This window comes from Pan troglodytes, chromosome 16, assembly GCF_028858775.2.
Source record: "Pan troglodytes isolate AG18354 chromosome 16, NHGRI_mPanTro3-v2.0_pri, whole genome shotgun sequence".
Taxonomy (NCBI): Eukaryota; Metazoa; Chordata; class Mammalia; order Primates; family Hominidae; genus Pan; species Pan troglodytes.
Window position 1 is genome coordinate 57,534,922 of NC_072414.2, and position 14,298 is coordinate 57,549,219.

General features: G+C 42.9%; 1 protein-coding gene across 1 annotated transcript in view; it reads left to right on the plus strand.

Moving 5' to 3' along the window:
• Positions 1-14,298, plus strand: part of HACD3 (3-hydroxyacyl-CoA dehydratase 3) — a 47,333-nt gene that overhangs the window by 12,461 nt on the left and 20,574 nt on the right. The window contains exons 2-4 of the mRNA XM_001158964.6: positions 8,747-8,789; positions 11,439-11,512; positions 13,300-13,464. Coding sequence (XP_001158964.3) covers positions 8,747-8,789; positions 11,439-11,512; positions 13,300-13,464 — 282 coding nt within the window. The remainder of the gene's footprint in view (positions 1-8,746; positions 8,790-11,438; positions 11,513-13,299; positions 13,465-14,298) is intronic.

Below are 14,298 nucleotides of genomic sequence, written 5' to 3' on the forward strand. Positions count from 1 at the left end.
GGTGGCATGTGCCTGTAATCCCAGCTACTTAGGAGGCTGAGGCAGGAGAATCGCTTGAACCCAGGAGGCAGAGGTTGCAGTAAACCGAGATCGTGCCACTGCACTCCAGCCTGGCAACAAAGTGAGACTCTGTCTCTCTAAAAAAAAAAAAAAAGAAAGAAAGAAAAGAAAAAAGCAAATTAAATAAACAGAACCAAAAGGACCTAACTGTATATCAAATTGATGACAAAATCTTACAGATAAATTAATCAATACACATAATATTTGAACACATACTCTGGTACTTTAGTAGATCATGTCCTTTTTAAAAATCAACCTTCCCCCCTTTTAGTGGAATATATTCTAAGGACAAAAAGAACTGCAATTAAATGTTACACTTACAAGGGTTATTTTTCCCTTTTCTTTTTTTTTAAATTGAATACAAATTTTCTTTTTTCTTATTTTCCACAGGGAAACTTCTGCAAGTAATTAGTAGGTTTATTGTTGGTAAAAAATATTGATATTCTAATTCTGAAACTTTTTTGGGATAAAACAAATATATAAATGTACTAATGTTATTAGGAAGCTTTTCACTGTAAAAGTTATAAATCTTAAATAACAAGGTAGGGAGAAGCCTTGTAAGAGCTTGAATTGGAAACTTCACTATGACATCGTTTTTTAAATTCCTAGCTAGCCCACTGAAAGATGAACATTGACTATACCTCAGTGTACTTAGATCATGGCTTCTACATTACCATTTCCAACCAAAGAAACTATGCCTCCTTGAAAAAATGGCCAATTATTCCAAATCTGTGCCAGAGAAAGAACAGTATCCTCAAAAGCTACACGGTCATGTCAGAATCATACAGGACTTGATTTGAAGGGATTTCTACTGGCCAAGTCTGTGACAATTTGAACATCAACAAGAGTAATAATGGTAATGGAATTTGGCTGAGTGGATCACAAAAGAAAATCTGTGAGTCGGCGGGGCGTGGTGGATCACACCTGTAATCTCAGCACTTTGGGAGGCCGAGGTGGGCAGATCACAAGGTCAGGAAATCAAGACCATCCTGGCTAACATGGTGAAACCTCGTCTCTACTAAAAATACAAAAAAATTACCCGGGCCTGGTGGTGGGCGCCTGTAGTCCCAGCTACTCAGGAGGCCGAGGCAGGAGAATGGCGTGAACCCGGGAGGTGGAGCTTGCAGTGAGCCGAGATTACATCACTGCACTCCAGCCTGGGTGACAGAGCGGGACTCCATCTCAAAAAAAAGAAAAAAATAAAAAGAAAATCCGTGAGCCCATAGTGATAGTAAAAAAGAAATATAGACCAGAGAGGGTACAGGCTGGTGGTGTTTGCGAAGGCATGATGAGGGATCTAGAGCTGTTCAGTCTCTTTACTGTGACAGTTGGTAGATGAACCTATACATGTGATCAAATTGGATAGAACTTAACACACAGACGCACATGCACATACCTGCAAGCGAATGCAAGTAAAACTGGGAAATCTGAATAACATAGGTGGGTTGTGTCAATGGCAGTATCCTGATTTTGATTTTATACTATAGTTTTGTAAAATGCTACCACTGGGGGAAACTAGGAAAAGTGTACAAGGGATCTCTCAGTACTATTTCTTTTTAAAAAATTTTTATTTTTGTGGGTACACAGTAGGTGTGTATATTTATTTCTTAGAGCTTCATGTGAATCTATATCTCAATAAAAATTTCAATAAAAAAAGGGAGAGGAGAAAAAGGGAAAACTCCTTTTTACAGAAGAATGCCAACTAGAAAATGAAAAAGGAATGATTGAATTAGAAAATTATAATGTTGCCGGGTGCGGTGGCTCACGCCTGTAATCCCAGCACTTTGGGAGTCCGAGGCCAGCAGATCACCAGAGGTCGGGAGTTTGAGACCAACCTGACTAACATGGAGAAACCCTGTCTCTACTAAAGATACAAAATTAGCCGGGCGTGGTTGCACGTGTCTGTAATCCCAGCTGCTCGGGAGGCTGAGGCAGGAGAATTGCTTGAACCCGGGAGGCGGAGGTTGCGGTGAGCCGAGATGGCACCATTGCACTCCAGCCTGGGCAACAAGGGAAATTCTGTCTAAAAAAAAAAAAGAAAAAAAATTATAATTTTGTGACCTCCAGTGTAAAATTGCATCAGGTAAGGATTAACAATGGTTGACCGTACCATTGGATGAAAGAGTGTTGTGAGGGAATGGCAGATTACATTATTAGGTAACTTGCTAATTACAAAAGGAAACACTACAGTGGAAAGTTCTGGCAGTCACCTTCTCAATTTAATGATCAAATTTATTGTCACCCTCTAACATAAGGATGCCATAAGTAACCATATCACCTATGAAATATTTTTGTTAAAAATGGTTAATATGAAGGAATGGCCAGACAAATCCAGAATATGATACATTTTACAAGACAATTGGCATGGGCTAATAAATAAAAGTGTAAGTCTGTATTAAATAAAAATAGGCATGACAATCAAGAGGAATGCACGAACCTGGATTGGATCCTGGATTTTTTTTTTTTTTTTTTGAGACAGAGTCTCGCTGTGTCGCCCAGGCTGGAGTGTCTCAGCTCATTGGAAGCTCCGCCTCCCGGGTTCACGCCATTCTCCTGCCTCAGCCTCCTGAGTAGCTGGGACTACAGGCGCCTGCCACCAGGCCCGGCTAATTTTTTTTTTTTTTTGTATTTTTAGTAGAGACAGGGTTTCACCGTGTTAGCCAGGATGGCCTCTATCTCCTGACCTTGTGATCCGCCCGCCTCGGCCTCCCAAAGTGCTGGGATTACAGGCGTGAGCCACCCGCGGCCGGTTCTGGATTTTTTTAAAGTGTAAATGTAGTGGCTTCAGGATAACTGCATCAAGAGTGCCATCAAAATTCGCAATTTATTTCTTCTTTCCCTGAATCTGGGCAGGCCCTCTGGCAGCTTAGTGAATAGAATGCTGGAGAATGATGCTGTGACCAGTTCCAGGCTTACTCTTTGTAAGAGAACTGCCAGCTTCCGCTTCTTCTCTCTTAGACCACTTGCTCTTGAGACATTCCCTCTCGGAACTGAGCAGTCCTGCTGCGGGAGACCCAAGCCACATGGAGTGGCCAAATATAGTTATTCTGGTCTTAGCTGAACTACCAAATGACAACCAGCAACAATTATGAGCTAAGTGAGCGACCCGTCTTGAATGTTCCAGCCCAATATACTATAGCCCCAGCCAACATCACATGGAATAGAACTATATAGCTGAGCCCCAGTCAACCTGTAGAATCATGTAGGATAATAAAATAGTTGTTTTAAGTTAAGTTTTGGAGTGGTTGCGTGCATTACAGTAAATAACAAAAACAATTGAACATCTTTGAGACAATTGTTCATGTAGCTTTTTTATTAGATAATATGGAATTATTGTTCTTAGGTATTAGAAAGCTTTGGTAATTATAAAAGATAATATAATTTCTTAGAGGAAATATGTGGAGGTTAAGTATGATGTCTGCAGCTCATTTTGAAATAATTCAGCAAAAAACTATGCATATAAAAAGCAAATATTGGGAGCTTTCATTATATTTTGTAGAATGGAGGCTACCCCCACCCTAAAAAAACCAAATATGACATTTAGCAATCAATTGGTAGAAGGTATATGAGTTTTCATTATATTATACTATTTTTTCTTTTTTTACTTGAGACAGGGTCTTGCTCTGTTGCCCAGGCTGGAGTCCAGGCTGGTCCCAAACTACTGGCATCAAGTGATCTGCCTGCTTTGGCCTTCCAAAGTGCTGGGATTGCAGGTGTGAGCCACCATGCCTGGCCTAGTTTTTCAATTTTTTTGTAGATTTAAACGTTTTCAAAATAAAACATTGGGGTGAAAAGGATCACATTAAAAATACACAGAGTTTTGGGGTTCCCCGGCAGCCACCAGTGTGCTCAGTGATTTGCTCGAAGGATTCATGGGACTTAGTATATAATTGTACTCATGACTAAGGTTTGTTACAGCTGGAGAATACAGGACAGGATCAGCAAAGGAAAAAAAGCACAAGTGGAGTCTGGAGAAATCCACGTATAAGCCTCTTTATCATTCTTCCTCCTTTGAGGGGGTATATTTGAGCACACTCCACCAGCGACGAAAAATGCAATGACTTATGTATAACTTTTCTGCCCAGGGAAGCCCGTTAGTGATTGAGTTCCCAGGATTTTTTTTTTTTTTCTTTTTTTTTTTGAGACGGAGTCTCACTCTGTCACCGAGGCTGGAGTGCAGTGGCCTGATCTCGGCTCACTGCAACCTCCGCCTCCTGGGTTCAAGCAATTCTCCTGCCTCAGCCTCTTGAGTAGCTGGGATTACAGGCGCACGCCATCATGCCTGGCTAATTTTTGTATTTTTAGTAGAGACAGGGTTTCACCATATTGGTCAGGCTGGTCTCGAACTCCTGACCTCATGATCCACCCACCTTGGCCTCCCAAAGTGCTGGGATTACAGGCATGAGCCACCGCGCCCGGCCAAGTACCCATGATTTTTATTGGGGGCTTGTTACTTAGGTAACCTCTGCCTAACATGTACCAAAATTTCAGGCTCCTAGAAGGAAAGTTGATATTCACCATAAATCACATTGTTTGTAGGCACAGTTTAGGAACATTGGACCACCCTTATTAGTTAGGTGATGGAGGAAAGCTGAGTTTCTAGATAGATGCCAGCCAAAGGCTGATCTTGGAAGCAGGCCCTTTTAAAGACTGCAGCCTCAGGCTTGCTATATTAACTCTTCTGCACACATACTAATCACATAAATTTGAAGATAAATACTAATGATTTGAATGAGAAAGGAAACTCTTGTCTAAAGGGTTAGATAGCAGGTAGTTTATTGTGAACTCTTTGTAGTTCTGCCAGAGATTCTGAAAATGGGATGAATTGATTTCAGTTCACTTAACAGTTATTGAGGCATTAGGTATATGGAAATGAATAAGACACAGTCCCTGCCATCAAAGAAGTCAGGTCAAGAGGGGCAGTTAAACGATCAACAATGATTGTGGAACAGTGTGATAAGTATTATAGTAAAGGTGAATACAAAGTAGGAAGGAAACTGTTGATTCTGATGTTAGGGTGAGGAGGAGAGAACAGGAATTAACATTTGACCTGAACTTTGAAAGAGAAGTAGTGTTCAACAGGCATGGAAACTTAGATGGGCATTTTAGTCAGAGGAAAAAAAGCAACTGGAATGTGAATTCTTACTAGTTGCCAGGGTCTGTGTGTGCTATTATAATTTAATCCTTACAGCAGACCTGTGATGTAAGTGATTTTATTGTTATTTTTAAAATGATGGTTGGGCATGGTGGCTCATGCCTGTAATCCCAGCAGTTTGGTAGGCTGAGGTGGAGGATTACTTGAGCCCAGGAGTTCGGGACCAGCCTGGGCAACATAGTGAGACTTGTCTCTGCAAAAAATTTAAAAAAGATATTAGCCAGGCATGGTGATGTGGACCTGTAGTCCCGGATACTTGAGAGGCTAAGGTGGGAGGATCCTTGAGCCTGGGAGATGGAGGCTGCAGTGAGCCGAGATTGCACCACTGCACTCCAGCCCTGGGTGACAGAGGGAGATTCTGTCTCAAAAAAAAAAAAAAAAAAAAAGATGATTAAGATGATTTGAAAGTTTTCGTATTCCCTTTTCCCTCTTCACTCCTTTTTTTGAGACAGGGTCTTAGTCTGTCATCCAGGCTGGAATGCAGTGGTGCAATAAAAGCTCACTGCAGCTTCGACCTCCTGCGCTCAAGTTGTCCTCCCAGCTTAGCCTCCCAAGTAGCTGGGACCGCAGGCATGTGCCACCACACTTGGCTAATTTTTTTATTTTTGTAGAGACGGTCTATGTTGTTCAGGCTGGTCTTGAACTCCTGGGCTCAAGTGATCTTCCTGCGTAGGCCTCCCGAAGTGTTGGGATTATAGGCATGAGCTACCTTGCCCAGCCACTCTCTTTCTCTTTTTATTTTTTAAAAGAATTAGAGACAGGGTCTGACTACTTGCTATGTATGTTCCCCTAGCTGCATTTGAACCCCTGGGTTCAAATGATTCTCTCACTTCAGCCTCCCCGGTAGCTGGGACTATAGGTGCATGGCACCAGGCCTGGCTGTTCATTCCTCCTTTCATAAGCAAAGGCACAGTTTATTTTCTTGTAAGAGATGGGCTAGGTTGTGTAGATTGAGCTTTCTAATAAAAACAACTAAAAGTGTTGAATAAAAATGTCTTAAAAACATCGAAAAGTTAACAAGGTAGAAATGAAATTGGGAACTCAGATAAGCTGAACGTGGAAACTGCTTTTGCCTTGCGAACATTTGCTCAACTAAGTGAACTTGAACTTTGGTTTTGACAGCCCAACAGGGCGCAGGCAATAGAAGTAAGGTCAAACCCAGCCTGGTGCGGTGGCTCACGGCTGTAGTCCCAGCACTTTGGGAGGCCGAGGTGGGCGGATCACAATGTCAGGAGTTTGAGACCAGCCTGACCAATATGGTGTAATCCCATCTCTGCTGGGAAAAAAAAAAAAAAAAATTAGCTGGGTGTGGTGGCGCACACCTGTAATCCCAGCTGCTCGGGAGGCTGAAGCAGAAGAATCGCTTGAGCCTGGGAGGTGGAGGTTGCAGTGAATTGAGATGGCGCCACTGTACTCCAGCCTGGGTGACAGAGCGAGATTCCATCTCAAAAAAAAAAAAAAAAAAAAAAAAAAAAAGATCAAAGCCCAAGACCCACCAAAGGTGTAACATGTAATAGGAAATCTTCTCCATAAACCATATTTCAGAGAGGACTATACACTTAGGGTTAGGATGAACTAGAAATAAGCCCATTCCATCTGCCTGTCTCCAGTTGCCTTAACACTTAGCTAAGTATTAATAGAAGAAAAGGTCCTTGAGAAGTTAAAACTGTAAGTTGGCTCTCAAAGGTTATGTAGCCCAAATTCACACAATTTAGGAGAACCAAAACTCTAAACTTGAGAACCCTCAAGCCATGAATTTAGTTTAAAGTGGCCTCAACTGGTAGGACCCCTAGGTCCCTGGCAGAAGCAAATGCAGATCGATCCTCTGTAGTAGCTATGCTGATATCACACAAAATAGACTTTTAGGCACAAGTGTATTTTTAGAGATAAAAAGGGCAGTTCATAATGATAAGGTTTCAATTTACCAGGAAGATACAACAATATTAAGTTATATGCATCTAGGCTGGACACAGTAGCTCATGCCTGTAATCCCAGCACTTTGGGAGGCCGAGGCAGGCAGATCACCTGAGGTCAGGAGTTCAAGACTAGCCTGGCCAACATGGTGAAACCTCGTCTCTGCAAAAATACAAAAATTAGCCGGGCATGATGGCAGTCGCCTGTAATACCAGCTACTCAGGAGGCTGAGGCAGGAGAATCGCCTGAACCTGGGAGGCAGAGGTTACAGTGAGCCGAGACTGAGCCATTGCACTCCAGCCTGGGTGAATTTTTCAAAAAAAAGAAAGAAAATATTAAACAAGTTCATATCAGATAAAATGGATAAATTCCAAGAAATAAAGACAGTTTCTATAAAAGAGATAGAAAACCTGGATAGCCCAATAACCATTAAATACAGGGATTCAGTAGTCAAAAATCTTCCCACAGGGAAACTTGCAGGTCTAAATGGCTTCACCTGGAAGTTCTACCAAGCATTTAAATAAATAATTGCAGTTAATAATTATTTGTTAATCTGTTGCTACATAACAAATCACCCAATATGTAGTGGCTTAAAGCAACAATAGTCGTTTATTGTCTCTCACAGTTTCTATGGGTTAGGACTTCAGGAGGGGCTCTGTGGGGTTGTTCTGGCTTGGAATCTCATGAGGTTGTGGTCAGATGACAGCTGTAGTTGGGGAACACAGAAAGCTAAGCCCACAGAAGAAAAACAAACACCGTGACACTGGGAAGGAGCTGCCTCTTGCTTGTAAACCTTGAGCTGGAAGTAGGAGTTGGGTTGTTTCTCATCCACTGGAAAAAGTGTTAAGTAGTTTCACTTTACATTATGATGCTAAATTGAAGGTATGTAGCAACTTCTGGGAATCAATGAGCAGCCTGGAGAATTTTGACCTCTCCCGAGTCTTGTTTCCTTTGGGGGTTAAGAGAGTCTGGAGCCTCTAAGTTAGAGACACAGGCACAGCGTGTTTCATTTTCATTCACCACCTGCAATCCTCTGCCCTTCCCTCTACCTGTTGGAATTAATTTATCATTCAGGTTGCAGTACAGGTCTCACCTTTGGTGAAGCTTTTCCCCACCACTCTATTCCTGTTGTGCTCTCCCTCTCTCCTAACTCTGCTAACACTCACTGCCTTTTACCACCCTTTTCGTCTTGACCATATGTTTCTTAATAACTATTTGATATCTTCTCACAGAAAGTGCCTCATCTGTCCCACTGGATCCTCTGTTCTACAGCTCAGGGATTGAGTCCTGGAGATCTCTGTATTCCCATGTCATATCTCACACAGCACCTTGCATGACTGGCCATTTTCAGAATGGACTAATTCAGTACTTGATTGTTTGCACAGTTAGAGCAGGTTAGGGTCCTTCTTGCAGGAGTCTGCAGTCTTAGATAGGTACAGACAGACATAGAGAAAGCCTACAGAGATGTGAATAAATGACTAAATATATTTCTGGGGGAGGCACAGAGTAGGAGGTTGAGTCCTTATGGGAGAGGGATGAGGGGAAGAAGCCCCTTGTTTAATCTCATTTTTTCTCTTCATTAAAATGCCTTCTTGCATCCTTGGTCTCTTTTCACAGAACCCTGCCATCAGCATCACTGAAAACGTGCTGCATTTCAAAGGTCAGTATCCCAGCAAATGCTCCCATCTCTATACACAGTTAAGGAGGTGTGGTGGTGGTTTCCCTTTTTTTAAAAAAATGTATGTCTTACTTGTTTTTTGCTGATGTTCACGCCTCTGATCCTCATGAGGTAAGCTAAATTGTTTTGAAATATATGATTAGAAAAGTCAAAGAATTGGTTTAAAATCCTGTTTCCCCCATGGAGAGGCAGTAGATACAGTGAAGGAAAAAAAAAAAAAACAGAATCCTGGGTTAGAAATCAGGAGACGTGTCTTCTAGCTCTAATTCTGCCACTATCTTGGACAAGTTATTGACTTCTCTGGACCTGTACAATGAAGATGCTGGGTTTTAATCTGTGTTTCTCAAACTCGAGGACCCGTGGACACCTAAGAATGTTTCCACAGGACTCTCAAGGGCTCATGGACCCGAGATTGAGAAACGTGAAGAATTAAATATGGTCACTTTAAGTGATATTTGGCTCCACTGCAGCTGTGAATACAGACACACATACAGCTACTGATTGCATGGCAGTACTTGATTATGAAGTGGCCATCTAGATGATCCAGAATATGCTGCTTTAAAAAAAAAAAGATTATTATGAAAACATAAAATAGACAATTTATTTATTTATTTATTTTGAGATTGAGTCTTGCTCTATCACCCAGGCTGGAATGCAGTGGCATGATTTTGGCTCAGTGCAACCTCCGCCTCCTAGGTTCAAGTGATTCTCGTGCCTCAGTCTCCCGAGTAGCTGGGATTACAGGCATCCGCCACCACGCTCAGCTAATTTTTGTATTTTTAGTAGAGACAGGGTTTCACTATGTTGTCCAGGCTGGTCTCGAACTCCTGACCTCAAGTGATCTGCCCACCTCGGCCTCTCAAAGTGCTGGGATTACAGGCGTGAGCCACCGTGCCTGTTTTTTGTTTTTTGTTTTTGTTTTTGTTTTTTTAATTTTTTTTTTAAACATTAAAAAAAAAATAATTATTTATTACATCCCTTCTCACCATTCCTAAGAAATTTTCTTGATGAGACTTTGTGGCTCCCTGATACTAGATTAGCAGACCAGTTTGAGAAACACTACACTCTAGATGATGTCTCAGGCCTTTTCAGCTCTGACAGTCTCTGATTCTGTGAATCTGCCTCTATCTGCCTTCTCCTCAGTCCCTCAGCAGATTTACTGCTCTACTGGAGAGGTTGGGATTTCCATTCACTGTCACCCAGTGGGGTAGGATTCTGTCTGCTCTCTGTTCCAGTTCCTGGGATTATTGGAGCATAAAGAGTTTCTGCTTTATGTGAAATTCCATCTACTGTAATATACTTGCATGAAAGTACAGCCTGGCTTTTGTATCTGCTTTTCAAGATGAGAGTAGTCACCACTCAGCTCAGGTTTTTTGGGAATTATATACATTTACATGAAATTTAAAGTGATAAAAGCATATCTTGCCACTTAGACCTTATATACTGTCCTACCTTAAGGAATTTATCGTCACAGAGAATAATTGCTACCTGTAGCGAATATTAGGCAGGTTATTAGTCTACATATGATCAGATAAGGAAAGAGAGTCCCAGAAGGGAACCAAATGGTAAATGAATCAGAGAGGAGAGTGGAAGGGTGGTTCTGCAGCAGCTGCTGGGTCCAGCAGTCACTGGCATCTAGGCATGGTGCCAGCTAGAATTGGGGAAAGGAGCCATGTCAAGGCATAGGGATGGGGCATTGGCCAACTCAGGTACTTCCCTCCTAGTTCCACCTGTCCTTCATAAGCTGCGAAAGATTGTATTTCTTTTTCCTTGTTCCATTTGGGATGTGCTAAAGGAGGAGTCAGCTTCTGCCTTCATTCTCTCTCCCTGGTTGGGAGGTTTTAGATTCAGAGCTGTCCAAGACAACCCAGCATTTCCATGTACCCTGCAGTCAAGATGATACACCCACCAATTTTTGTCTGCTCTAGATTTAGAGCCAAAGTAATTGTGAAAGTTAAATTTATATCCGTGTGGCTCCTTTGGCATTGCTTTCTCTATTCTTTTTCCTGCCTGTTATTTGTATGGGGTATCATCAGGGTCACAGTGGAAGATTGGGTAAATACTCCAAAACTGACATCAGAGGACATATGGAGATAAACTTGTGTCAAAGATTTGGCCTATCTAGCTGTTGAGGAGTTCTGCTCACAAGCCCCCACACATTTTAACAGGACCCATTAAGATTTGTGGACTACGTTGCTTCTTGGCCTTTTGGCTACAATCAAGTATGATATTCGTGCCAGGTACAGTGGCTTATGTCTGTAATCCCAGCACTTTGGGAGGCTGAGGCGGGTGGATCACAAGGTCAGGAGATTGCGACCATCCTGGTTAACACGGTGAAACCCCGTCTCTACTAAAAATAAAAAAAATTAGCTGGGCATGGTGGCGGGAGCCTGTAGTCCCAGCTACTCGGGAGGCTGAGGCAGGAGAATGGCATGAACCCAGGAGGCGGAGCTTGCAGTGAGCCGAGATCGTGCCACTGCACTCCAGCCTGGGCGACAGAGCAAGACTCCGTCTCAAAAAAAAAAAAAAATGTGTAATATTCGCATACTTAGGAAAGAACTGCACCAAGCTGGCTTTTGGATGGCCTTGCTCTGCTCAAGTTTGCAGTAACCCACATTTCTTTCTTTATAGCTCAAGGACATGGTGCCAAAGGAGACAATGTCTATGAATTTCATCTGGAGTTCTTAGACCTTGTGAAGCCAGAGGTATGTTCTTTCCTTTCTCACTTCCCTTCCCATTTTAGGAAATGAATACCAGTAGTTTAGTGAAATGGGGAGCAGGGTTTGTGGAGAGAAGAAGATAAAAACCAAAGGGGAATAATAGAGTTCTTTTATTTGGAACAGAGCCCAGGTTTTAGCTGCAGAGGAATGGGAAAGTCAGAGACCCCAAGTTGAGTCAGGGCCCTGCCATTTATTAGCGGTGTGATCTTGAACAAGTCTCTTCACTTCTTCGAGTTCCAGTGTTCTCATGTGTTAAATGAAGGTCTGGACTAAGTGATCACCAGGGTTCCTTCCAGCTCTGATATTCTCTGGTTTTAGTGATGGCAGAGGAATATGGCACCCATTGAGAACAGAGTTACATAGAGTGGTTGAAGCCCCCACCAGGGGTTACTTTCATGTGACTTTGCCACAGGTGCAGGTGAGAAAAATAGAAATCAGAAAGGGCGAAGGCAGCTGGCCTTCAGAAAGAATGCTGCAGATGTCATCAAAACTTCCCTTCCCTTAGAGCCTGAGGAAGCTTCTCTCACAAGCAGGGAGAGAATCCAATAGATGGGGTATTTTGGCTTCTGGAATTACACTTAGCTCTGGTGGCTTGAGCTTCTTGATCTCCATGCGCAGGTGCTCAGTTGTTTTGAGAAAGCATGAATAATAACCAGTGGTACAGTGGGCAGAGAACCTGTCATGGAGCTTCCTTTGGAGAAAAGGGACAGGACATGTAGACAAACAATGAGCTGGAATGGCCTATAAGAATTTGAGTTTAGTTGGGAAGACTCCCCAAATTGACCCCTGTGAAAAAATCTGTAACTGATCCAATACAGTTCTGATCTTGATGCAGGTGTTTCTAAAACCAGGGTCTGCTGAGCCAGGACAGTCATTTTCATGGGAGGAAAATTTATAAGCTGAGGGTAATTGAATGCAGTACCCTTGAGAGGGTGATTGGACATAGTACCTTGCATGATGTGGCTGTGGCAGGAGGTTCATGCTAGTTCCCTCCAGCCTAACCAGGAACTATTTGCCTTTCTTATCCTGATATCCTCCTGTGTCATTCACTGGGGGAATCAGAGAAGGACATTATGTCCTTACCAGTTCTCCATGCCAGCCCTTGGTCTAGATCAACCTTTTTGGCACCAGGGACCAATTTTGTGGAAGGCACTTTTTCCACAGATGGTGGGATGGGGATGGTTTCAGGGTGATTCAAATGCATTACATTTGTTGTGCACTTTATTTCTGTTATTATTACACTGTAATATATAATGAATACAACTCACCATAATGTAGAATCAGTGAGAGCCCTGAGCTTGTTTTCTTGCAACTAGACAGTCCCATCTGGGGGTGATGGGAGACAGTGACAGATCATCAGGCATTATAGTCTCATAAAGAGTGAGCAACCTAGATTCCTTGCATGCACAATTCACAATAGAGTTCACGCTCCTATGTGAATCTTGTGCCAATGCTGATCTGACAGGAGGAGGGCTTAGGCAATAATGCAAGTGATGGGGAGCGAGTCTAAATATAGGTGAAGTTTCACTCACTTGCCCACCACTCAGCTCCTCCTGTGTGGCCTGATTCCCAACAGGCCATGGACCAGTATCAGTCCGTGGCCCAGGAGTTGGAGACCCCTGGTCTAGATGTTCCCTTTGCGTCAGGACTTGCAGGACCAGAGAAAGAAGGAGAATAAATATATCCTGCAGCTTCTATGTACGGCGCCCCTGGCATGGTGCTGCTTCAGGGAACGGAAGAGGGCATTCTCACATTTTCACTTTCTCTCCTAGCCTGTTTACAAACTGACCCAGAGGCAGGTAAACATTACAGTACAGAAGAAAGTGAGTCAGTGGTGGGAGAGACTCACGAAGCAGGAAAAGCGACCACTGTTTTTGGCTCCTGACTTTGATCGTTGGCTGGATGAATCTGATGCGGAAATGGAGCTCAGAGCTAAGGTTAGTAAGGATCCTAGGATCTAGCCATTGAGGACAAATCATGGGGAACCCACGTTATTCAGGCCACTTCAGATACCTCTCAGGGTCTGAAAGAATAGCTACAAAGTTACAAATTCATTTAAAGACCTGGTGACGTGATTTTCAAGAAGTATTGGCTATGTATTTTGTAGACTGTCCTTCAGTTGAAATCTGTCTGATGTTTCTCTTACAACTAGACTAAGGTGATAGATATTGAGAAGACCACTGAAGTAAAGTGCAATTCTTATCACATCATATCAAGAGTACATACGGCCGGGCACGGTGGCTCACACCTGTAATCCCAGCACTTTGGGAGGCCAAGGTGCGCGGATCACGAGGTCAGGAGATTGAGACCATCCTGGCTAGCACAGTGAAACCCTGTCTCTACTAAAAATACAAAAAATTAGCCGGGCGTGGTGGTGCATGCCTGTAGTCGCAGCTGCTCAGGAGGCTGAGGCAGGAGAATGGCGTGAACTCGGGAGGCGGAGCTTGCCGTGAGCCGAGATCACGCCACTGCACTCCAGCCTGGGCAACAGAGCGAGAGTCTCAAAAAAAAAAAAAAGTACATACTGTCAACATGACACATCACTGTTGATATTAACCATGGGTTAGCCGGCTTGAGGTGACGCTCATCAGGTTTCTCCACTATAAGGTTATTTTCCTCTTGCCACTCCTTGGAAGGAAGTCACTATGTGTAGCCTACATTTAAGGAGCAGGGAGTTATGCTTCCTGTCCTTTAGATGGAGGGAGTATCTACATAATTTATTTGGAATTCTTCTGCATAGGAGAATAATTATGCATGTCTGTTGTCTCCCA